This window comes from Nothobranchius furzeri, chromosome 13 (assembly GCF_043380555.1).
Source record: "Nothobranchius furzeri strain GRZ-AD chromosome 13, NfurGRZ-RIMD1, whole genome shotgun sequence".
Taxonomy (NCBI): domain Eukaryota; kingdom Metazoa; phylum Chordata; class Actinopteri; order Cyprinodontiformes; family Nothobranchiidae; genus Nothobranchius; species Nothobranchius furzeri.
In genome coordinates this window covers 22,302,340-22,328,277 of record NC_091753.1, presented here as the reverse complement: position 1 = coordinate 22,328,277, position 25,938 = coordinate 22,302,340, and the positions used below count along the sequence as shown (strand labels likewise).

At 41.5% G+C, this 25,938-nt stretch overlaps 2 protein-coding genes and 1 pseudogene across 3 annotated transcripts in view; all 3 read left to right on the top strand.

Moving 5' to 3' along the window:
• The first annotated feature begins 5,176 nt into the window (after positions 1–5,176).
• On the top strand, positions 5,177–7,434 carry LOC139061551 (influenza virus NS1A-binding protein homolog A-like). The gene is made up of 7 exons (XM_070543400.1): positions 5,177–5,471; positions 5,531–5,663; positions 5,730–5,899; positions 5,987–6,062; positions 6,168–6,341; positions 6,436–6,561; positions 7,057–7,434. Exons 2-7 carry the CDS (start codon positions 5,553–5,555, stop codon positions 7,063–7,065), a joined length of 666 nt encoding a protein of 221 aa, XP_070399501.1. The 5' UTR covers positions 5,177–5,471; positions 5,531–5,552; the 3' UTR covers positions 7,066–7,434.
• Positions 7,435–7,638: 204 nt separating this feature from the next.
• LOC139062409 (uncharacterized) lies at positions 7,639–9,725 on the top strand (annotated as a pseudogene).
• LOC139062475 (transcriptional protein SWT1-like) overlaps positions 9,486–25,938 on the top strand; it is a 35,738-nt gene continuing 19,285 nt past the window's right edge. The window contains exons 1-8 of one of the 2 annotated variants that reach the window (XM_070543399.1): positions 9,486–9,795; positions 20,496–20,625; positions 21,750–21,851; positions 22,271–22,462; positions 22,921–23,014; positions 23,383–23,597; positions 24,020–24,168; positions 24,737–24,875. In XM_070543399.1, coding sequence (XP_070399500.1) covers positions 20,583–20,625; positions 21,750–21,851; positions 22,271–22,462; positions 22,921–23,014; positions 23,383–23,597; positions 24,020–24,168; positions 24,737–24,875 — 934 coding nt within the window. In that variant the 5' untranslated portion in view covers positions 9,486–9,795; positions 20,496–20,582. Of the gene's footprint in view, positions 9,796–11,311; positions 12,125–20,495; positions 20,626–21,749; positions 21,852–22,270; positions 22,463–22,920; positions 23,015–23,382; positions 23,598–24,019; positions 24,169–24,736; positions 24,876–25,938 lie in introns of those variants that run through there. The other variant, XM_070543398.1, reaches the window with a different exon arrangement.

Genomic DNA, 25,938 nt, shown 5'->3' with positions numbered 1-25,938 from the left:
TGTGTTTCTCCTTTGATCTGCATTAGTGATATTTTCAGCACCAGAACAATGAAGCAAAGAAACATATTCCCGAGTTTGTTAGTAATTTTATTTATTAGGTGCATCTGACCTGTTCTATTTTTCTCTGAAATGAGATCAAATCAGTCCTTCTATGGGTTGTCTCCTCTCTGCACTATAAAAGTTTACTTTATTATAATGTTCACTGTAATGCATCTTGATGTTCTTAACAAATGAATAAAATCAAAGATATTGGTCAATAATGCCAAATATGTAAATTTGTGTTTCAGTCATTTTTATACTGGCTTAAAAATACTTCATTAAGTCTACTAAGCAGGGGTGTAGAATGTTTTTAATGGGGCCAGCCCAGTAATGATCTTGGACCAAAATACAGGGGGCAGAAAGTCAAATAAAGGGGGGCAAAAGGAGATGTTTTTCCCAGATGCCAAGAAAAATTAAATGCCAAATCCCCCCTGCAAAGTGTGTCACTGAGAGTTTAAAACAGAAATTATTCTTGTGCAAATATTGGTGTATTCACCTTTAATACTAGTTATTAAAATGCAGTAGTTGCTGGATTGGTGCAGTTCAAAGTGGAATGCATCAAATAAAACAATATTAACATAAAGGTGAGATGTGTCATAATTTTACACACCCCTTCATCACCACCACCACCACAGCTGGAAAAATTCCTAGGGGAAACACTGCTGTTACATTGGTAATTGTAATTTAAGGATTTGTTGTGCGGCTGTCATGATCTGCCCCTGCCCTTGATTAGTCCCTATTGGTTTCACCTGCCCCTTGTTAACATGGCCATGTGTTCCTGATTTTCCCCAGTGTATTTTTACCTCCCGTCTCGTATGTCCTGTGTCAGATCATTGTGGTTTGTTTGTCATCGTTGTCTCGTGCTGTTCGTTCCTGATCTACCATTAAATCCTTTTTTCTTTATCCATGCCTGCCTTTTTGCCTCCTGGCCAGCTCCACCACAGTAGTTGGTCCCCCTCCAACTACGCCGCAACATGACAGCGGCGAGCCATGACCAAGCTGTCCTGCGATGTCTGCCGTGCCAGCCTGGTGATGGATGCTGCATCTGCCTGTGATGACCAGAGCTACCATTTTCTGACTCTGAAGAACAACATGGGTCTTGTGGTCCCATCTAAAGGTGCTGTGAGGGTCATCAGAGCAGCAGAGTGGGCAATTCGCCAGGCAACAGTGGGCAGACGATTACAGCCCATCAAACCACTGGAGGTCATCTACATTGTGCGCAAGAGGATGTGTTTTTGCTTGGGGAGGACATCAGTGAGACACAGCACAGAATTGAGTCTCACTCCCATACACTGTTGACATTTATTGTCTCCCTGTTCTTTAAGCTGAGGATGCACCACATTACAAGATTAGCAACTCTTAGCTTTCAGTGTGACAGCGTGAGACAGAAGCTCACAAAAGCTGTCCTTTTCAAAGGTCAGTAGGAAATCACAATGTGCTTTAGCATCTGTCAGTGGATCTGTTATTCTTATAATCAAAAACATGTATAATCTAATAAACAAGTTTTTCATAACTGTCGGTCTGTCATTCATTTACTCTTTAATTTTTGAAGTGTTTATCTAGCCCTTTAACTCACAATTATCCCAGTTTTCTCTTCTCAAACTTTCATTTTAAATAGGTTGCAGGCTGAAAGTGTAAATAAATATCAATTATTATAACTTGCCAAAGCCAGTATATATTAGTTTCACATTACTTGCAAATATTAAAGTCAACGTAAATAAAATATATTCTGTGCATCTTCATTTGTCTTTTTGTAAATATTTTCTCAGTCGTTGAGGTTCTAGAGTTGTTTTGCTTTTTGATTTTTTTGGACTGCGTGTTTTAACTTGAAATTTTGTTTGCTGCGGCTTTGCATTTTTATTTATTTATTTATTTGTTTTGTTTTGGTTTTACTATTTTCTGTAAATTAATTCAGGTATTTGAGTTTTTATTTATAAGTTGATATGGTAAGTTATAAGGTATCTTAAAACTTATATTTATAAGACCTCAGTTTACAAACTACAGCTAGTTAATCAGAAGCACATCTTGTTGACATTAAAACAGTAAGTCTATGGAAAATTGGCAGGATAGGGGATAACGGCTGGAAAGTGGAATGAAATAAGGGGAGTTTCCTGCTAAAACTTATGTATTTCATAGCCACGTCTCTACGGTTTCTAAAAAACAAACCGTATAAAAATCGGTTGAAATTTGAGAAAGTTATGAGTTGTTTAAATAGCGCATGCGCCACTAAACACCAGTGTTAGAGGGGGCAGCTGTCCGAAGTAAGATGGCCGCCGCGTAGGACGTCAGGGTCCATTGACGAACAGCGCCGGTGAGGAAGATGAATGTACCCATAATTTTACTCCTCATTGTGCCACCTTGTGGAATAATCGAGTAATTGTTTCAAACAGAAAGTCTTTGTTTAACCAGCAGTGGTTTGATCAAGGAATTATCTTTGTACACGATATTATGGATAAAGATGGTGAAATATACAGCTACAGAATTTTAAATACAAATTTAATAACATTCAGTGTTCTCTCCAGGAATATGAGAAAGTATGAAAGGCTATTCCAGTGACTTTGATACAAATGATAAAAAACACAATCCTCTTCTCTAATGTTCAAACAAAACTTCCTAATTTATTAATAGGAGAATTGAACATCACAGAAAGAAAATGTGAAAATAAATTTTTAAATGGAGCCTTTAAAAAATATCATGATTATGATATATGGATATGACAACGGACAATTGATGTGGACATAATAATTAACAAATGTGAACAGTTACGGGACTGAAAGAATTGATGAGGGACTGCACAAATATAAATTGATATTTAAGTTTAAAAAGGGGGCAGAAATAATAAGATTGTTCTTCTATCTGCTCCCTTTCATTCAAATATACATTGTGTTTTTATGAATATTGTTTAGTATCTGTTGTGTTATTTTTTATTGAATGAAATAAAGATAATAATAATAATAATAATAATAATAATAATAATAATAATAATAATAATATAAAGATTAAACTAAAAATATTAGGAAACCCAATAATTGAAGGAAAACAATTAAAATTTCTAAAATGGCCTATGATGCCAAAAGTAAAAGAAACGCAATTTAAAATTCTTAACAACTACTATCCATCAGCAGAGACAATGAGGAAGAGATTTGGTTTTGAAGTTGACCCTTGTGAATTCTGTAAGGGAAGCCCTGAAGAAATAGAACACTTATTTTTCAGCTGTCCTGTCAGTAAGAAGTTTTAGGAAGAAGTCCATTGTTGGTTAAGAAATAAAATAAGAGAACTTGATCGTTTTACAAATGAAGATATTCTTAATTACAATTCTAAATTAAATGGGAATAATTCATTGTTAATATTATTATTATGGGTAAATACCACATCCACAAAAGCAAATGGGGAAAAAACAACTGCCAAACATGAACTGTTTCAAAAATGAATTCCGTATGTTCTTATTCACTTTGATTCGTACAAAAAATTCCAATGTAACTGCAAAAGCCATTTGTCATTGTTGAGCGTTGCAGCATCAATCACATTGAACTCGAGGAAAGAAAGATGGGACCAAAAGTGTTTTCTCTGCGGTGATTTCACCTCACTGACGCAGCATCGAAACGCCTCCCCGCTTTGCGGTCAGGAGATCCCTTTGATCTGCTCAAAAGTAACTGATGAGGTGAAAAAGTAAGAATCCAGGCAGGAGTTCTTCTGGAGAGTTTAGAGGAGATGCAGGAAGATGAGAGACAGACAGGACAGGAAAATAGTTAAATAAAAACAAGAAAACAAAACAAAGTGTTGAAAAGCAAAATGTAGGTAGATTTATCTCCACTACACGTTTTTACCTGTATAAAACAATAAGTTATACACATGCAATATTTATACATCTGATACAATTCAGATCACCTTCAAAACTCTGTCACACACCCAGGGCCGTTTCAAGACATTTTGGGGGCCAAGGCAAAATGACCCCACCCACCCCCACCCCCCCATAACTGGGCGCCCCAGAAGCCTCTGTGTAATCCATACCCTTTCCAGTATTGTTAGTTATACAGTTTTTGTTAAAACCCTTCAGACATCACTGACATGTTCTAATATTATCAGATGAAAAACTAACTTATCAGACATGCTGTCTCATCTGCTTCTTTTCTAAATTTGTAAAAAGTAACAAAACCATTTGAAAGCCACTATTTGTGGATTCTCTGAAAGTTTCCATGGAGTGTGTGACAACTTATTTTTTCACTGATCCTATCGTCTAATCTCACAGCTGAAACAAGCATCCTTAATAATCTGTGCACAGGAAGCTTACCGATGCTGTAGTAAAACAAAAGGTATAATAACTTCTTATTAATAAAACCTTGTTGCAGCACTAAAGCAGAAAAATTAGATTTTGCAGTATATATGCTAAATATTTACATATGAATTGTTTTGGAGCCCTTTTAATGGCAGAATCTAATATTAATTTTAGTTCTTACAAAAAATGGGTCCCAACGTGGTTTGTGTGGCGTTGCCATAGTGTGACGTCATAGGCACAGACCCCCTGTCCTCTTGTTTGGAAATATGGTCACCCTATATTAAACAAACTGTCCACCCGGGCTTTTGCGCTGCACAGAGACGCTTCGCTGCCTATGACTTTGAACGTCAGTTGAGTCAGTCTCATGCAGACTGACCAATGAAGAGAGGGCCTCAAGTTAAGACCCTCTCCTCATTGGTCAGTCCACACGAGGTGGGTCAAAGGTTACCCTGAGCGGGTTACGTGATGTCAGGCATTCAAGTATTGAGTATATTTACTGCATATTACAGTAAAATATTCTGTATGTGACCATATTATGGTGATCCTTGGGTCGTAATGATGGGGCCCTTGAATATTGTTGCCCAGGGTACAACAAAGTGTTAATCTGGCCCTGGTTGAATTAGGAACCAAACTTATGAATCGGGTTGTGAGATGGAGCCTGCTGTTGACTTTTGTATGCAGCGTGACAGCAGCTCTGCTGCGTGTTTGGAAAATAGCTTTTTGAAGAACCATTAGGAATGGGGGGGGGGGGGTAACTGCCATCCCGTGTTTGAGGTTGCCTCATTTACCACATGGAACTGACTCATGCTTATTCTGCTCTGTGGCCAAGCAAAGCAAACCTCAGTTCCCTGTTTTTTGTCCCTTTTTCCTCCCCTCTAGGTAATGATGTACGACCAACACAGAATAAGTTCCACTCTATAGCCAACGGGATCTCGAGGACTTGATTACAGTCGCTTTTAGCCTGATAGTTTGTCCGTGCGGCTGCTCCCACCATCCCTTCTACGCTCGTCTGTAGTCGGCTGGCCTCTCTTCTGATAACTTCCCGTCCCTCTCTGTGGGTGAAGAAGACCTTGTCTGCTTTTCCCGTTTCCCACTTTTGGTTCCTGTTTTACTCTAAGCAGTGGTGCTTCCCCGGATTTGGATTATTCTCCATTAGGTAAGCCTATGACTTTTTATTGAACATTATTTTCTATGTGATTCTGTGGTTTTTGTCAGGAATTAAAGTAAGTTTACCAAAATGATTCCAAACAGATATTTGATCTTTGAGGATGAAAGCTTCCTGGATTCCATCGTGGCCAAAATGAACGCTCTGAGAAAGAGTGGCCAGTTCTGTGATGTTAGGCTGCAGGTAAGTCGAACCAACAAACAAACAAGTTGATTGTGACAACTTTTGACTTTGGCGCCCTCTGTCCAGGTGTGTGGTCATGAGCTGATGGCTCACCGTGCTGTCCTGGCCTGCTGCAGCCCCTACCTGTTTGAGATCTTCAACAGCGATATCGAGACTCCTGGAATCTCTCATATCACCTTTGAGGACTTGAACGCAGAGGCTGCGGAAGTTTTGCTCAACTATGCCTACACTGCCCAGTTAGCATCCAGTTTATCCATTGACTTGATTTAATTTCTGTGTGATGGTGAGATTAAAAAAATCAACTCTTTGTTGTTTTAAAACAGACTGAAAGCTGAAAAGGAGCTAGTCAAGGACGTTTACTCTGCGGCCAGAAGGTTCAAGATGGAACGAGTTAAACAGGCATGTATTTCTTCATCTGCTCTTCCTCAAAAAGATCTTCTACTCCGAGTCCTCATTAGTCCTAGTTGCCCATGAAATGACTCCATTTTAACATCTTCAACTCAGATTTGTGGCGACTACCTGCTGTCGAAAATGGATTCCCAGAATGCAATTTCCTTTCGGAACTTTGCCAGCTCCATGGGAGACCCCAGACATTTGGCCAAGGTGGACGCCTACATCCAGGACCATCTGCTGGATGTGTCTGAACAGGAGGACTTCCTTAAACTTCCCAGATTAAAGGTAACATCAGCTTGTTGCTGTTCTACTTTTTGTTGGGAGTTAGCCACTGAGAGCGACTAGATCATTAGTGAAACTGGCATGTTTCTGTTTACAGTTAGAGGTGATGCTTGAAGACCACCTGACCCTTCCCAGCAACGGCAAGCTCTACTCGAAAGTGCGGAACTGGGTGCAGCGTAGCCTTTGGGAGAATGGAGACCAACTGGAGCAACTGATGGAAGAGGTCAGTATCAAAGCCCCTTCTCTCCTCTCAGACCGAATCTTCAGTCATACTCTGCCCTTCCCTTTCCTCTGATTCCTCCTGTTTGTGACCTGAAGGAGTGGGTAAAAGGACTGAAGTAGAACTGGCATGCTAACGTCATGCTTCTTTGTCAGGATTGTTCTTTTGTTTTCCTCTGATTTGAGGTTTTTGCAGTAAGAAACTCTGCATCCCTGATCCATACTTCAAATTAGAGGTGAGCCAAAAGAGCTGCTCATTGCTCTTGTTTTTCTTTTGAGTTTGTTTCTAGTGCTTTTTATTTTTTGAGTATGTGGCGGGTTCACACACAAACCCGTGTTAACGTTACAGGGCTTGTCTCATCTGAAACAAAAACTCAAAAGGTTCCGAAAGGTCTGGTCCTTGATTTTTGTTTTCTCACTGCCCCTTTACTATCTGAACAGGTGCACGTTTGTTGCCCCAGCACTAACAGGCGCTCCTCCCCGTTGATTTTTCCTGTAGGTTTATTAGCAGCAGCAGGAGACCCGACCGAGGAGCCAGGACTGAGCCACCAGGGTAAATGAGTCAGAGAAAAGAGGGAGGAGAGGACTACTGCCTCTCAGCCGCTCCTCTTTGCAGCCAAGCAACACTGTGCCCCATCTATCTCTCCTCACACAGATAAATCCATCCCCCAGTTTACTAGATCTCATTACTCACAAGCATTTAGAGTTTAGTAAACTAAGCCCCCCCCCTTCATCCACTCACATTATGATTATGTCCATTAGCACATTCATGAACCACCCACATAAGCTACTGGGCAGTTTTCTCATGTACAGATTCACACTGTTTTGTCAAACCTGTGCTGAAGACGACGCTGCGTGACTTCATGTAGAATTCAGTTTGGACTCGACTGAATGAGCGTGGTTTCGTTAAATCTTTTTTTTTCTCTTGTTGGGATTTTGTGTAAGTTAAAAAGTGTGACTTCTGTGAATTCTTTCTGAATTGCGGTTGTGGCAGCCGTAACAGCGACCAAACCTCCAGCTCAAGGACCAGTTTCCAAGCAGCAGGAGTGGCGAGAAGCTCCTCTGACGAAGATCTTTCCAGATGCAGCCTATCAACTTTCCTCAAGTTCCCTCTTTTTATAGATGCACCTTTAAGAAGAGCTTGTGACAAACCCAGCAGCTCCCTTCTTGAGCTCAGATTTTTAACCCACTCTGTGCAGCAGCAGCAGCCTCCTGCGTGTCTTTAGAGCGACGTTCCCCATCCCGCTGAAGATCCAGGTCTTTGTCCCTTCCCCCTATTCCTCCTCACCAATCTGCCACCCCCTCCTCTTCCTCCCTTTTTGTTGGGGTTCTCAGTGTGTTGCCATGGAGACAGCCACATGGGTGTGTTGTTCGTGTCTGTTTTTTAGGTGCAAACTCTACTACTCACCTGACCACAAGCTGGTGGATGGAGGGGCACAATGAAGTGTTTGGTGGCGAGGAGGACCACCTTCAGTTTGTGCAGGTACTCAGCAGCTTGTGCCTGGCTTCACTGTAATTAGGAAGCCTCTAGGTCTGATTGCTTTATTTAACAACTTAACCGGGCACTTTAGCGTAAATGTGCTTTAACACCTTGTCGGTGTTGAGGTTTTAAGTTAGGCTCAGCTAAGGCAGGCAATGGCGAGCTAGTTTTTGGGCTTTAGCTTGAGTTATGGGTTAAGAAACAGCAGCAGTTGTGCACATCATTCAGCATAGTGTGGTGTTGGATTGTAGTAGTCACACCAGCTGGAACAACTGGCTCAAAGGCTGGCCACCGATGAGTCTGTGGTGCAAGCTCGGCTTCTGTAGCTGCGTTGTGCTTTTGCAGAAGAAACCAGCACGCGAGAGCGCCCAGAGACAGCAGAGCTGCAGCTCTTCAGGAAGCCTCTCACCCTCCAACCAAGCAGCAAATGTCCTGAAACCTACTGCCAGGAGAGAGTGGAAGTACATCGCCTCTGAGAAGACCACAAGTACGTTCAGATCAGCAGAGCTCGTACGTTTTTGTTTTATAGAAACAAAAGTTGACTCAGAAATGTGTCCTCTTGTATCTAGACAACAACTATCTGCGTCTGGCTGTGCTGGACGGCGTGCTGTGTGTGATCTTCCTGCATGGTCGCAACAGTCCTCAGACTTCTCCCACTGCTACACCCTGCCTGATGAAGAGTCTCAGCTTTGAGGCCCAGCCTGAAGAGGGGGTGGAGGAACACCCTCTCTCCCCCATGCACTATGCTCGCTGTGGCCTGGGCACCGCAGCTATGAACGGGAAACTCATTGCAGCAGGTTTGCCTAAATCTAGTTGAACAAGGATGATTTTGCTAAATGGAAGCTGGATGAACTCTGAACACAATCTATGTGTTTAGGAGGCTACAACAGAGAGGAGTGTTTGAGGACTGTGGAGTGCTTCGACCCCAAGGAGGACTGCTGGACTTTCATCGCTCCCATGCGGAGTTCTCTCTCTCTCTCTCTCTCTCTCTCTCTCTCTCTCTCTCTCTCTCTCTCTCTCTCTCTCTCTCTCTCTCTCTCTCTCTCTCTCTCTCTCTCTCTCTCTCTCTCTCTCTCTCTCTCTCTCTCTCTCTCTCTCTCTCTCTCTCTCTCTCTCTCTCTCTCTCTCTCTCTCTCTCTCTCTCTCTCTCTCTCTCTCTCTCTCTCTCTCTCTCTCTCTCTCTCTCTCTCTCTCTCTCTCTCTCTCTCTCTCTCTCTCTCTCTCTCTCTCTCTCTCTCTCTCTCTCTCTCTCTCTCTCTCTGCGTTGTGTGTGTGCCCTTTAATGCTGACACTTAATGAGAAATCACAATCTTCAGTGGAACACCATATCACGTCTGTGTCCTTCAGACTGCTAAAGTTGTTTTTACCCATAATGATCATAAAACCATCAGATTAGAGGCAAAAAATGTGTTACTTTGTTTATGCATAAAATACCAGTAAACAAACCTCTGGGTTTATTTATCCATAAATAACTTAATGGGCTTTATACACATTGGCGGTTTTAAACAGGGGCCCACAGGGGCCTGGGCCCCTGTAGAACCAGCCCTGGCCCCTGTTATGGCCCCTGTGCTGAAGAGATCGGATTTTTTTTCCCCACGCTGCCTCGGGGACGGGAACTAATGCGCTGCAGCGTTTCACACGGAGCCTTTAGAGCGCTGCACACTCTGTGGACAGAACTGGATTTTTGAATAAAAGATTAAAAATAGTTTAAATGGGACCCGAAGAAATTCTTGAGCACGACTAAAGGAAAAGACAAAGGTAAGCAACACAGTTTATTTTCCTGACATCAGTGTTTTGATCGTAGTCGCACGTTTCTGTCATTTACTTTTAAGTTCCTAACTGAGTCTATCTACAGTTAACACTGATTTGTTTTTCCTTTGTAACATTAACTGTAAAATAAAAATGAAGTTGCTGCATTTTAAGCCTTAGACACGTTGAGATTAGATCACAGTATTCATTTATCTATGACTCTCTCGCAGCACTGACTGGAAGCATCAGCGGCCATAAAAAGAAAAAGGGACATTTTGTCCTTTTTTGCCGCTGTTACTAAAGAACAGCGTACGCAGAGAGAGGATGAAAGTCACGAGGGAGCTGATAAGCAGGATGAAAGAGAGAAGGAGGAGTTGGTTGGTTATTATTTGACACCTCTAATTAAAATAGAGGTTGGAGAAGAAACAATGACACAAGAAAAGCCAACAATATAAAACATACTCTGTTCCCTGTGTCCAGTTCCAGCAAGTTCTCAGCCTCTGCTAGAAAGGAAAAAGATTGTGGTTCATAAAAAGCATATTAACAGTGCAAGTTGTAAAAAAGATCAGTTGCTTAGTATTCTGGTTTAATGAAAATAGAGAAATGACTGAAAAACTTGCTTTGAAAAAAAAAGTGCTCGTCTGGAACGGTCTTAATTTTCTAATCTTGGCAAAGTAAGAATTTCATTGTGCAGAAAGCGTGTTTTTCTAGCTGTACATATGACAAAAAGTTGAATCTTGATTCTTCCCACATGCCATTTCGACAACCTAGGGGGTTGTGTACAATAATACTTGTTTGAACAATACCTGATGCTGCACAGACTAATTCAGTATGGCAGGACTTCTTAGGAGGGACCACTTCCACTTCCAGGCCCTGAAATAAGTGAAGGAATTATGCTTTAGTCTGCAAGCAACAGTCAAATTGTCTCTCACCTGTTTTACTCTTTCCTCTCTCCGTCTTTTTCGTGCCTGCACCCTGTCTTCCTCAGACCTTGGTGATACAAAGACAACATTCATTCACTATGAAAACATTCATGTTATTCTGTTGACACTTGACTGAGCAAAACGTTTATATAATTACACGTATCAGATTAGCACTCTAACCATAATAATAAAGCCCATCAGGTGTAGAACTCAGATACAAACATAAAAAGCTTAAAAAACTAACATTTCCCCCTGTAAAATATATTTTCCACCAAAAAGTAATCATGACCACACAACATATCTCCCCAAAGCTATAAAAGTGTTCCTACAGGTTTCTTTCAACTTAAAATTAAGTCTGTTTAAGATCTTTCTAAAGCCATATAGAAAATTAATACCTATTTCACAGCACTATCAGCAAAAAAGTAAATAAATAAAATAAAATTCTTGAACTAGTTTTCATTTATTTATCTATACAACTTTACCAATATATTTTGACAAAACACTGGGTGGGCACTTGGTAGAAGATCGGTGATATTTTTAAACAAATGGTTAAAAATATAACCGGATCTCTGGTTTTACATTAGAACCTTAACAATAATTTTTGTTGCCTATATTTTAGTTTAATTTTAAGAGTTTTTTTTATTATTATTGTTAATTTTATTACCCTAATTTCTTGCAGTATTTCTATTGTATAAAAGCAACAGTGCAAACAGTAAAGACACAAAATTGAAATAAATGTCTAAAAATAGCCTTTATTAATACTAGTGCTTCTCTTCATGTCATCACTTGTTTGGAATATTTTGATGAACTTCAGAAGAAAAATGCAGTACAGAAAACTTACATCCAACACAAATTTTAAGACCCAGATGCCAAAATTGAAGGGTTTCTCTAGTCTTTTAAAGGTATTACTTTCAAATTCATAAATTCAATGCTTTTAAGACTCCGCGGGAACCCTGTAAACATTTCTCCTCAAAAGTAAGTCACGCCGCATGTGTAAAATAGGCTATATGTATCATCTAAAACTCATATAATGGGGAAAAAACCTTTAATTTCCAAGTTCATAAAACGTTCGCCCAACATTGGTCCTCGATATTGTTAAAACAGAGAAAGAAAAATCCTGGCTTACCTTGATTTTGGCAGCTACTTCCCTCTGTCCCGGCTACAGCATTGCACACACACAGCGGTTTCCTGGTTCCATTGAGAGAGGGGCAGGACGCAGGAGTCAAATAGTTGTCTCCACCCACCTCTAAACGTTTGACTCCGCCCACATTTAGCCCCGCCCCGATCTCCGGGATGCAGTCAGCGGTAGTTGGGAGTTGACAGCGGTCGCAGCCAGATCCTTTTGTTTTGGAAACGGGTGGTTTAGCGGCGTAGAATTTCTTTCACATTCACTTTTGCCCAACTAAATGGACAAGGTAAGGAGAAAGCTATTAGTTTTGTTGTTTTAAGCCAGCGCAGCAAGAGAAAGTGTAAGTGTAAACGTATTGTGTTTTTTAAGTGTTTTTCTGTTAACCCTTTCCCAACGTTTAAATTTTCTAACGTTAAAGTCATTCAAGCACAAAAAAATGCACTTACAAAGCTTCCCATAGAAATATTATATAATATTTAAAGAAGTGGTAATTCCCCCCTCAGAGTCTTAGGGGGGGACACACCGGCCGCGGAAGCGCCGCGAAGCGCCGAGAAGCGAATCGCTCACGAAATTCGGCCGCTGATCGCCGCTCCTCAGTTCAGATCAGACGCGCCCCACACAGCAAAAACACATGTGTCAAAAATGACACATGTTGTGTTATTTTTTAACACATGTGCGGAGTGTGATCAGGGACAACACATGTTGTGTTAATTTCAACACGTTAAATGTGTAACCCATTTTTACACATTAATTGTGTCAACTTTTTTAACGCTAAAATGTGTCATTGCAACACATGAATTGTAGCTTTTAATGTAGTTAAAATAAGTGCTGAAACTTAAAGAGAAAAGGGCAGCTTTAAATATGTTTATTTTTAAATGCTCACAGAACATATAAAAGCATAACATGACCGCAGATAATCCATTTTGTTATTTAATCAGCTTAGATAATTAAGCTGTAACACAATCAAATCTCAAATGCCTGCCAACAATAGCATGGCAAATGAACACAATTCCATTTTTCTGTCCAACATGTAAAACAAAAGGTTTCTGAATGTGATTTGAAAAACGTGTGTTTTTTAAGTGAAACCATTAAGTGTTTCATAGTATGAGGTTCCGAATGTGCCAAAAATGTGTCTATGTATTTCTGTGCGTGTCTATGTATTTGTACACTCACTGCACTGCGTTGCTGTAATGTGTGTCTATGTATTTCTGTGCGTGTCTATGTATTTGTACACTCACTGCACTGCGTTGCTGTAATGTGTGTCTATGTATTGCACTGCGTTGCTGTAATGTGTGTCTATGTATTTCTGTGCGTGTCTATGTATTTGTACACTCACTGCACTGCGTTGCTGTAATGTGTGTCTATGTATTGCACTGCGTTGCTGTAATGTGTGTCGTATTTTATGAGGTTCCGAGTGTTGTCTCAGTCTGTCGTTACTCTCTGTCGACACGTGCTGTTGTCACGTGCTGTTGTCACGTGCTGTTGTCTGGTGCTGTTGTCTCGTGCTGTCGACACGTGCTGTTGTCAGGTGCTGTTGTCACGTGCTGTTGTCTCGTGCTTTTGTCTCGTGCTGTTGTCTCGTGCTGTTGTCACGTGCTGTTGTCACGTGCTGTTGTCTCGTGCTGTTGTCTCGTGCTGTTGTCACGTGCTGTTGTCACGTGCTGTTGTCATGTGCTGTTGTCTCAGTCTGTCGTTACTCTCTGTCGACACGTGCTGTTGTCTGGTGCTGTTGTCAGGTGCTGTTGTCACGTGCTGTCGACACGTGCTGTTGTCTGGTGCTGTTGTCACGTGCTGTTGTCTCGTGCTGTTGTCACGTGCTGTTGTCACGTGCTGTTGTCACGTGCTGTTGTCACGTGCTGTTGTCTCAGTCTGTCGTTACTCTCTGTCGACACGTGCTGTTGTCTGGTGCTGTTGTCAGGTGCTGTTGTCACGTGCTGTCGACACGTGCTGTTGTCTGGTGCTGTTGTCAGGTGCTGTTGTCACGTGCTGTCGACACGTGCTGTTGTCTGGTGCTGTTGTCAGGTGCTGTTGTCACGTGCTGTCGACACGTGCTGTTGTCAGGTGCTGTTGTCACGTGCTGTTGTCTGGTGCTGTTGTCTGGTGCTGTTGTCACGTGCTGTTGTCTGGTGCTGTTGTCACGTGCTGTTGTCACGTGCTGTTGTCTGGTGCTGTTGTCACGTGCTGTTGTCTGGTGCTGTTGTCTGGTGCTGTTGTCACGTGCTGTTGTCTCAGTCTGTCGTTACTTAGACACATATAAATACATAGACACATATAAATACATAGACATAGACACATATAAATACATAGACATAGACACCTATAAATACATAGACATAGACACCTATAAATACATAGACATAGACACCTATAAATACATAGACATAGACACATTTAAATACATAGACATAGACACATATAAATACATAGACACACATTACAGCAACGCAGTGCAGTGTGCGTACAAATACATAGAGACGCACAGAAATACATAGACACATTTTTGGCACATTCGGAACCTCATAGTATAGTTTTAGCTCAGTTTAACACTTCAATAATACCAGTTATCTACAGACTAGTTGAATAATGAAGTAATTACTCTAAACAGTTCAACCAAACAGATTTTTTTAGACAGTATTACATTTATATTCATTTTTTGATTCTGTTGTATTTGCATGCTGGGAACAATGGACATTTTTAACATGTTATCAATCACAACTGCTTTTCTTTTTTGAAATGTCAGATGTACATATTTCATTTGCATAAACAGACCACTTTTCCATATGCAAAATATTTTTTGGTGTCTTAAAATGTATGAATGGTCCTTTGGAAACATGTTCAAAACTGTTAGTCCAGTTGAAATGAACTTTGTACCTTGGAATTAAATCTATTTCATCTGTAATAAACCCCAAACTTTTGTGAAAAGGCTTGAAATCACCTTAATCAGTAAAGCTGATAACTTCAGTCTTTAGATTTTTGTACAGCATAGGGATAAAAATGCTCAAAGTTCCTTGCTGTTATGATTCTCACAAACATAACTGACCCAGGATCAGTCTCTGGCTCTTCTTTATTGTCCATTTCATGTAGCAGATGATCTGTGGTCGTGAACCTGAAAAAGCACACTGTCTATAAATGTCATGGGTTGGTGGTCCCGATACTTTGGACATTTGTACATAGATTTTTACTACGTAGCTTGAAGCTTTGAGATCAGTTCTAGTACGGTGGGCCTCCTGTTGGTTGAGATAGTTACCTTGTAGATATATTTGAAAAAGGTGAACGCTGGGATGAGCTGGGGTGGATAGGTCAAGTTGCTAACCTGGTAGCGCTTGAATAACTTGTCCAAGGCGCATGTCTTTCCATCATTTGCCAGAAGGGTCACAAGGTCATTCCTTGCAATGATGATATACTGATGAGATGAGCTCTTTAAATTGTTGATGAAGATCATCAGTGATTAGGTCCCTTATGTCTCCTCAGAGTTTATGCAGAATGGTGGTTCCTGCCAGCAAGACAAGGCAAAATATGTGAATTTTAAGAGATCAAAAGCAACATAAAAAGTAACTTGTAATGTTACACTACTAGGCTTGGGCGGTATTACCGTGTACAGCCAGAATAAAAAAAAACAACGATGTCAGTTTAAAAAAATAAATAAATAAAATAAAAAACCAATACAGTGCATGTAGGAGAGGAGGATTAAAAAATATTAAAGCAAAAATAAATAAATACAAGTAATTTAATGTAAAAACAGAAGTGTGGTTGAATTTTCTGTTTTAATTAAATAGTTAAAAATGTTTTGCCCAACTTTTGGAGACTTTCCATAAAGTTTATGAATGTGATGTCACCATGTGACAGCACGGAGAACAGCGAGCCGAGAGGAAAATGGCAGCTTGCGCATCAGCTGACTGGTGTCTAAAAACAGCACAACTTCTGCAGTTTAGGAGTATTCTGCTGGTTTGAATCAAACTTAAAGAGAGCAGGTAAACACTGATTAGGTAATTTGTGCAAACAAAAGATGACCACGAAAGATGAACGCTCCGTCAGAACCGCAGAGGAGTGAATCGTAGCTGAAATAGCACCTTTCTGTTAGGAGCCTGTTATTAAAAGACAACAATGCACGTTTCTGGTGAAGAATAAGCGGTCAGCCTTCCCCAGATGTCGCGACTAGCACCAAAGTACCCGTGTGTCGGTGCTCATCGAAGCAGGTTTTCAACAGTCGGAGGCTGAAGCCAATTTCCCCAATGAGGGACTAATAATGGTATTCTTATTAAAAGTGAAACATGCTGATTTTTCCAGATGCAAAATCATTTTATAAGCTTAAAAAAAGTGTTAATGTTACGTGTGTTATGTTGTTATTGTTTTAGTTAGTGTTTGTTATTCAGTTTCATAACGGTGAATGTCCAAACAAACAGCTTGGTAATTCCACTCGAGGCTTAGGTCATCATTTTTAAACTAGTCCCGGTATTACCGAACACTTTGGTGAAATGTGGAGGAACCTAGACGGTATTAAAATTTGGATACCGCCCAAGCCTATGCACCCCACATTAGCTAAAATGTCTAAATAATCACAAATTAGTTCTTGCAAAACATTTTTTTATAAAAAAAAATAAATAAAAAGAGCAGAGATATGATTGGCTTTGCAACCATGATGTCTGGAGTGGTAAACAGCTAACTATGTCTAATAGCAGCCACTTTGAAAAGGCGCGCCTCGGCTCAGCTGTAGTTTTTCTTTTAAACACTTGGTGTCCTCCATTTCCTCTCTGCCTTTTCTCAGCTCTTTTCCTCTACGTTTGAGTGTTTGTACGTGTGTGTGCGCGCGCGCGCGCGTGTGTGTGTGTGTGTGTGTGTGAACCTATAGTATGAGCGCGGCTTGTCTGCAGCTCACCGCGGCGCTCCCCCAGAGGATGGGTCAAATGCGGAGAATAAATTTCGCACACACACCTGTGTGTGTGACAACTAATGGGACTTTAACTTTTATGAGTTGTTTAGTTGAATCTCTTGGAACCCGCTCCAATTCTGCGGCTGTATCCTAGCAGTTTCTTCCGACATGGGTACGTAAATAACCACGTTTTTCGGGGGTCGTACAGCTCCTTGTGTTTCTCAACTTCCATAATTAATTTAAAGTCATCCATCCTAACTGCTTGCCTCAGACTTTCTGCCTCTCTGTCCTGTTTGCTCCGGTGAAAAGACACCCAAAACCACACACTCCTTCACGTGGTCACACACTCACACAAGTTCGATGTGTGTTCGTGTGGTTTTTCTGCAGTGTCTGATTACGAACACATTTGACTTTTGCGGAATTTTTATTTTGAAATGCTTTATTTTGGTAACTTTACCGGCCTGCCTCTTATGTCTAGGTTTGACTTCCTGCCAGAATTGACGCGATTCACCCGCGGCTCGCGAAAAAAATAGAGCCGACGCCGAAATGATCGCTGCACGGCGCGGGCTGGAGCGCCGGCGCGAGGCGATTCGCGGCGCTTCGGCGGCCCATGTGGTCTATAGAATAGCTTAACAAGGGCGCCGAATGAAGGCGGTCCCATTTTCGCGGCGCTTCGCGGCGCTTCCGCGGCCGGTGTGTCCCCGGCGTTACTCCACCCACGTATCAATTTTAAAAACTGCAACATTAGTAGGCGTTGCCTGGAGGACCGAGAGAGGGCGGCAGAGCCGCAGCAGTGACGAAGACGACGGCTAACTAGACGATGCTAGCTCCCTTCACTCTGAGCAGTTATTAGAAGTGGAGGACGTTTCTCCCCCTCCTTTCCCAGACACTCGAGAAGAAAGGGACCAAGTCTATTTGGAGGAGACAAGCAGACTTGAGCCTTATTGTTTTGAGCTTGTGAGTTGCCTGAAACTAGCGGAACCGACCCAACAGAACCAGCTCAGAAAGGTAAGTAGCCGTTAGCCATAGCATCATATTAGCTGCAGGGTTTGTCTCCACGGCCCTAGAGCTAGTATTCAGCATGTTTTAGAGATTTATCTGCTTCAACACACCTGATTTTAATCGGCAACAAATAGCTGTGCTGCTTAACAGCTAATCCAACCTGTTACAGCAGGAAAACCACTGAAACGTGCTGGATAGCAGCTCTGGGCTCAAGTTACAATCTGCTGCATAGAAAGTTATGAAAATACCCCATGAGAAAATTATTCTGTAATGTGTTCAGCCCACTAAAACGGCCCTGATTTCATTATTTATTTACTGATAACAGCTGCTCTCTTGGTTCTAGGTCCTCTGGTGTCTGCAGCTGGTCTCCTGCTGGTGTCGTCAGGATCAGGAGCTTCTGGAAGAATGTGCCTTTCAATGACTCTTTCCCCCTTATTTGTTATATTAATTAAATAAATCTCAATTGATATATTTCCTGTTTTTGTTCATGTCCATAAATACTTAAACATGCTTGAAATTAAAACGAGCTTTTAACAGTGAGGTGCTAGTTAAATTCATCACAAAAGAGCTAGTTAAACACGCAACAATGTGATAATCAATGTAATTTATAAATATCCATTAAAATATCAAAACTGGAATCTATATGAGATATTTGGCAGCACAAAAACTTGTCAAACACAATATTTATTATAATAATTGTAGGCAGACAGGAGACAGAGCTGATGGAGGTTCTCAGTCATCGAAGGATGGCTGAAGGCTTTCCAGGAATAGATGTGTTTTCTCTTCTCTCTCTATTCTGCCAGATGAGCTGATAGGTTACAGGTGTGTGAGGACATCCTCATGCTGTTGTTGGGGTTATTAGGAGCGAACAATTAGTAAGCTTCAACTTACTTTTGGATTCTTCAATAAATTCTGTAAATATGTAAATATTTACTGATTTATTAATTAATTAAGATATTCTTAGATATACGGGGCACCATTCCCCTTTAACCGGGGAAAAATTGAATCCAAAACTCTTATCAGTCTTTCTTGAAGTTCGTAGAATCCTTGGAGCAGAGACTTCTCTTCGACACAACAAAGCTACTGGAGACGAAAATCTGAATTTTATAACGTTTAATTAACAATTTGTCAAATGAATAAACAGTGGCATAAATGAATAATAACCATGTGATATGATTGAAGATGGATGTGTTTGCGTGTGATGGAGGATGTATGAATGGGGTCCTTTGTTCTCACAAAGGAGTAGTGTGTGTGTGCGTGTGTATGGATTCAAGATGGAGTCTTGAATACAAGATGGCTGACCCCTTTGTCTGGCTAAAGTGTGGGTGGCAACTTGCACTTTAACTTCCAAAGCACTTAGAATCAGTAGTAACTTAACCTTAAATCACTCAAAACATTTCAAAGGATCATGAAACAACACAAAAGATTAATCACAAGTTAATATCCTTTAGTTTATCAGCCTGGCCATGGCCAAAACATTTAAAGATACCAAACAATGATTAATAAGCAGTTTATTCTTTCAAAATGACCCGAAGGACGAATTGGGAGCGAAAGAGGAAAACACGAAGCTACTTTTTAAGCAATAGCGCGGTTTTATTGCTTATTCTGGACTATAGAGGAAACGGGAGGAGAAAAGGAGAGAGAAAAATGAGTTTTCTGATCACCAGACGAGCGAGGCGTCCCCCGCTGTTATGATTTGACGGTTCTCCGTTTTTCTCCGCAGTTTTCAGCGTCATCCGTCGGTTTGATGCTTTCTCCGTTGTTTGGCTCCACGAGTGTTTCTCCACGGGCTGGACACAAAGAGAACGAAGTTTCTTTTGTGCTGAGTTTGACAACTTACAGCGTCTCTGAGAGCTGGATGGAGCTCCGCTCGTTCCCAGTCAGGTCCTGATGGAGTTCGAGTGGCTTTGTAGCGGTTTCGTGGCTCAACTTGGGCACTTAGAGCTTCCGCGTGCTCAAGTTGTCGGAGCGTTCGACAAGCGTGTCCTTACCGCCAGGTATCCTGGGCAAAAGAACGAGGTTTCTTTGTCTCATTCATGATTTATAGTCTTTGAAGTCGCGGGAAAGCTCCAAGCTCCCGCCTCCCGCACATGCGCAGAACGTGTTTCTGGTATTAGGCGGTGACATCATCCCAATGCTTCCGTGTGCAAAGCATCATGGGAAATGAAGTTCCTTGGCGCTGATGTGATTATTTGCTTTTCAGAGCAATTTAAGCACAGTCATTTTGGAGAAAATCACTGCATAGTAATTTCCTCATGAGGTCAGACCCTCAACATTCCCCCTTTTGGTTTCGGGGATCGCGCCCAAAGCTCGATCGTCGGAAGCACAGATGGGTTTGTTCCTCATGAACGTAGGTCGACTTGATTGTCGGAAGCACAGATGGGTTTGTCCCTTAGGACGTTGGTCTCCTTGGACGCCTTTGTCTTTGGTCTTTGTCTTGGATCCTGGCGCCTTTGGTCTTTGTCTTTGTCTTGGATCCTGGTCAGGCACAAAACAAAAGAGGATAGGAAACGGGATAGTCCCCAACGCGCATAACGAGAAGAAGCCACTCACGCAGGTGGTACGCAATGATGATGTCGTCCATGCGAGAGGTAGTAGTGTAGAAGGAGGAAGGTCGGTGGGCGGTTAACTCCACGAGGGGACACAAAGGCATCTCACCGCCGGCCATACAGTTCAGTTTATGGAGCACGCGGTGATGTACGAGGTCCATAGTTCGCAAACGCGCATTGACCTATGTGGTCCCAAGACTGTCATAACATGTTATTTTTAATATGTTAATTTTTAGGCTAAAGTAGTGGAGGAGATTCAGAACGCCCGCTCTGAGAACAGACTGGACGTAAATGCCACACAGAGCTATGGTGAACTCACCTCCATGGTCATGGATTCTGCAGACGAAGGACCGGTAAACACGCCGTGTGAGTTTCATCATTTTTCCCTAAAACCTTTTGTACATGAGTGAAAAAACAAGATATGCTCTAAAGGGATATTTTGACCATTTTAAAGCGTGTTTCTGTATAAAAGCCACACATTGTAGCTAGCTTCCTGTAGGGCCTCTCTTCTTAGAAATTGCTTTTACGTCTGACAGGACTCAAACATAAACCGCTTGTCCAAGTGTAGCTAAGAGCAGCTTTGTTAAACTTTATCATACTGTGTAAATTTCATTATGAAGCACTTGTAAAAACATTACATATCACCCCCAACAGCAAAATGAATCACTTCTTGGATAGCTATAGGTCAAATCTGGCAGGTTTTTAAAATATTTCTGCCTTTCTGGGCTGCATGGTGGCGCGGCCACTCGAACCAGCTTTACCGGGGTGATCCCAAGGCGTTCCCTGGCCAGGCAAGAGACATAGTCCCTCCAGCGTGTCCTGGGTCTTCCTTTAGGTCTCCTCCCAGTTGGACGTGCCCGGAAAACCTCACCAGGGCGTCCAGAAGGCATCCTAAGCAGATGCTTGAGCCACCTCAAAAGGCTCCTCCTGATGTGGAGGAGGAGCAGATCTACTCCGAGCCCCTCCCAAATGACAGAACTTCTCACCCCATCTCTTAAGGGAAAGCCCAGACACCCTGTGGAGAAAACTCATTTCGGCCGCTTGTGTCCGCGATCTCGTTCTTTCGGTCACTAGCCGGAAGAACGAAAATTCATTTAATTTTTCCTGAAAATAAAAATTTCATTTATCGTTTCACTTTTTTTGTAATTAAAGCTGTTTTAGAAAGGCAGTAAAAAAATCATCAACTGTGAATTCTATTTCTCTGAGCTGAAGCCGTTCAGGAAGCTACAAATAAGATAATTATTATTTAAAACTTTTACATAGAAAAAAGCTTCAACATGAGAAAAAAATCTGTTTGAACTGAAGTGTTTTGTAAATGAGCAGAAGTTCCCTGATGCTGACCGTCAACCTGACACATAATCCACTTTGCTTTGCTTTTGAGTAACACGTCAAATTAAGGTGGAATTTTTTCCTGAAGCTCAGTTTGAACACTTTAGTTGTAAAATTAACAGAAAACCGATAACCTAATTATGTGTGTTTTATCTTTACAGACCAACCACCTTGTCAGCAGCAGCTAATCCTCGTGCTGGATACAAATATTCTCATCCAGCACCTGGATTACGTGAAAAAGATCCATTTTCATGGCCTTGGAGGTAATGAACATTTCAATTTGTTGTTAAAATTGAAATCAAAGGATTTTTGTACATTTATTATTTCATATAATTCTTTTTTAATTTAATCTATCTTGGGCTCAATAATAGACTTTTCTTGACAGTTGCATTAAATTTATTAACACGTCACCAAATATTGTCTTGACTGTTCAAAACTCAAAATCTATTTAAATCTATATCTAAAATGAAAAAGCAAAGGAAATCTTAGTCCAGAGTCACTGATCAAAGCTTGTTTGAGGTTCAGGTAGTGATTCTTTCTGTTTTGCTCCTTAATTTACAATTATCTGCTTGTGTAATGCAGTTAAAAGTACAAAACGGAACAACAAAAAAAATCATGTTTTGAATCTATAAATGTTTTATTGTGGGTTCCACATTCACATCTATGGTCTCTGGTCTCTTAGCGCTGGGCTTCCCTGTTGTCCTGATCCCCTGGGTGGTGCTGCAGGAATTGGATTACCTAAAAAAAGGACGAAACAAGTTCAATAATGTGGCTAACCTTGCAATTCCCGCCATCTCGTTCATTTACAACGCTTTGAAGCACCGGGACCCTCACCTGTGGGGGCAGTCTATGCAGCGGGCTGCCATGAGCAGTGGTGAGTGATGATCCAGACAGTAAAAGTCTCTAAATGAAGAGTTTTAGTCTGCTCAGCTGCTTTTCAAACCATAACAGATTTCAAATGGACAGGAATGTGTTATTTCTAACTAAAAGTTCTTACTCTGCTGCCATCTGGAGTTTAACACAACAAGCTCTAGGTGGTGCTGACATTGTAGTAAACAATGTGTGCAACTCAAGGGCAAGTTGCATCCATGTATTATTGCTGGATACACAGTTTATAGGTTTATTTGTTTTATTGGGAAAAATATCCATGTTTTATTTTTTTCCCTTTATATTATGTAACTTTTCCTTTATTCTTTTTAAAAGAAAACAAGCCCCACTGTTCCCATCTGTGTGTATTTTGTACTCTCAGTATTATAAAGTCACCATGTCATTTTTAGACTGGTTTCTCTGAGTCACTTGTCCTCTTGTCCTCTGCTCTTTTCTGTTCCTCAGACGGTCTGAAGAGTGAGAACAACGATGACAGAGTGCTGCAGTTCTGCCTGCAATCCCAGAAAGACCACCCAGAGTGCGCTGTCATCTTATGCACGTGAGTCCTCTCTTCAGTTTGCTGCAGCTGCAAACTATGTGTCCTCTGCTAATATTGCAAATGACTGTGCCACATAGTTCCAGTTGGAATGAGAGGGGAGGGACAAAAAACGTGTGACTGTTTTTCACAAAGAATAGATGTGCTGAGTGAGGAATTCTCGGTTTAGGTCAGGAATTTGATTGTTTTTAATTGTTGCCCAACATTTGCTGTGGAGAGGGTTTATTTATTTTAATTATGTTTTGATTTGTTGCTGCTATTGATTATTTTTAATTAGAGGAGGGAAATCAAACTGTCTTATTGCAACACATAACTGTGGTGTGAGTTTTCCTTTCTTCACCTAATGAAGTAAATGCATCTTTCTCTTCTAGCAATGATAAAAATCTGTGCATTAAAGCTGTCCTGAGTGGGGTGAAGGCTCTGTGTAAGAATGATTTGGAGGAAGAGGTCAGGACATCTGGACATCTAATCCTTCAGGGCTCTCGACCTCAAGTCCTCCCTCGTACCGCTGAGGTCACATTAGGCCCAAATCATGCCAAAGTCCAGCCATGTGGTCAGATGGAAGCTGTGGCTGCTATCAACGAAGGTGATTCAAGGATTAACATGTTCTTCATGCTAAATAGGGAGAAACTTGGAATCGTTTGCTCCAGTGTTATTATTAACGGTCCATATCCAAGCACTAAGCTCGTCCATGCTTTCCTGGTTCTTTTCCGTCGCTTTTACTTTCTTCATTTGAAGGCAACGTATTATGCAAAACTCACGTTTTGCATCCTTTCTTGCTGCTGTGTGGGTCACTACTGCCTTCATAAACACTTCAGACGTGAATAACATCCCTTTAACAGTTAAAACAGGTCAAACACGTGTGTAGCAGAATAACAGTGACAAGAAAGGTCCCAAATGAATCCTGCCGTGTGAAATGTTTTGCTGTGTTTTATTAAAAGCTTCAGAATTCGTGCATGCAGATATATTAGTAAATGTCTAGGTTATTATCTATGCATATGCCTACAGATACCGAGAAGCAAAGGGAAGGAAACGATGAGCGGATGAAACTGGAACTTAGCAGATGCCTGTCTGAGCTAGAAGAGTGTCTGCGGGAGGTGCTGTCTGATGTGCTGGAGGTGGAGATGAAGGCTGCATTTGGGGACATTTGGAAAGATGTAAAGTAACTTTTCACGTGTTTAAGTCTATTTTATTTTAGTTGTCATTTATTCTGTACACTAAATAAGAACTCAAGAGGTCAACAAGCAGTTAGATCAACCATGTCCAAGGCGTGGCCCTCTGAGTGATTTTGTGTCCCCCCCCCCCCCCCCCCCACACACACACACACACCCACACACACATACGCATGCACACGCACGCACACACACACACACATACGCACGCACGCACACACAAACACACACACACAGACACACACACATACGCACACACACACACACACACGCACGCGCACACAAACACACACACACAGACACACACATACGCACACACACACACACACGCACGCACACACACACACAGACACACACACCTACTTTTTTGAGGAGGATTTTGTCTCTCATCTTGAAAAGTTTGGACACCTCTAGCTCATCTGATACCTGCTTGTTCACCCAATTCGTGCATAGTGCAGTAAGTAGGTACATAGATCCAAACACTAGATTTCCTTTTAGCAGTGATTCATAATCTGTGTCTATCCGTCACATTTCTTTTGTGTTGTGTTAACAGATTAGTTTGATTAAACCGCCCTGGACCACGCTTCAGGGTGTCTTGCGATGTTTTGACAAGCACTGGATAGCGGTCTCTGGACTTGTTCCACGGAAAATGAATAAAACACTCTCACACCTCATCCATTTCTTTCGCTCAGGTAAGTGTGCACATTGGTGGAGAAAGGCAAAAGCTGTATGACGTTTGTTTTCTCTTAGGTCTGTTTGTGCACCAGATCGTGTCACCCTGTTGGGGTTATGTAATACACACATAGGTAAAAAGGGCCAAGTTTTGCTTTAGTTTTCATTGTGATAAATTTGACCAACATAAATTGAAAATAAATCAATTTCTTTATGAACTTTATTTACTAAAATCTAAGTAAAAGTTAATTTCAAAGAGTATTCCTTCAGTGCTGGGATACTGAGACATCCCTCCGATGGAATTCCTACCTGGTTGTGCCTCACACTGCGCTATCCCCCTACAGAACTACATTTGGAATCAGGTCACCCGCTCAAGTGGGAGACTCAAATGTGTGTCAGAAAGATGCTGAGTAGCTCACTGCAGTAGTTCTGTTCATCGGTGCTGGCACTGTTTGTTACGCCGGATATTCTCAGAGCCGTTTATCTGCAACTCGAGTCTCTGTGTCCACCCACGTGGAAGGTGGCTTCAGCAGCACAATCAATTCAGCTCACACCCAAAAAATATTATTAACCTTTTCAAAAATGTGGTACTGTCATTGCTGTTAGTTTAAGCTGGCTCACGCTCCTGATTCTGGATGTTTTAGTCGCTGATGGTAGAGTGAGGAGGAGGGGAGAGGGTCAGGGAAGTACAGCCGGTTAGGAGGGACTCCTCACAGGTCAGTTGGGCCCGAAGCCAGGGAATAATAATAATAATAATAATAATAATAATAATAATAATAATAATAATGCCTTAATCAGGCTATAGAAGTCCCAAATTGTAATTTTAAAATGTTATCAATCTTGATTTTTGTCGTGCCTTCTCCGGGTCAGGGACAAGGTCCTGCCTCAAGTGAAGGAGCTTAAGTCTTGTTCTCGAGTGAGGAAAGGTTGGAGCGTGAGATCAATAGGCCGATTGGTGCTGCGTTTGCAGTGCTATGGGCGTTGTACCGGTCATCTACGTTCCTACCCTCACCTATGATCACGAGCTTTGGGTAGTGACCGAAAGAACAAGATCGCGGATACAAGCGGACGAAATTAGGTTTC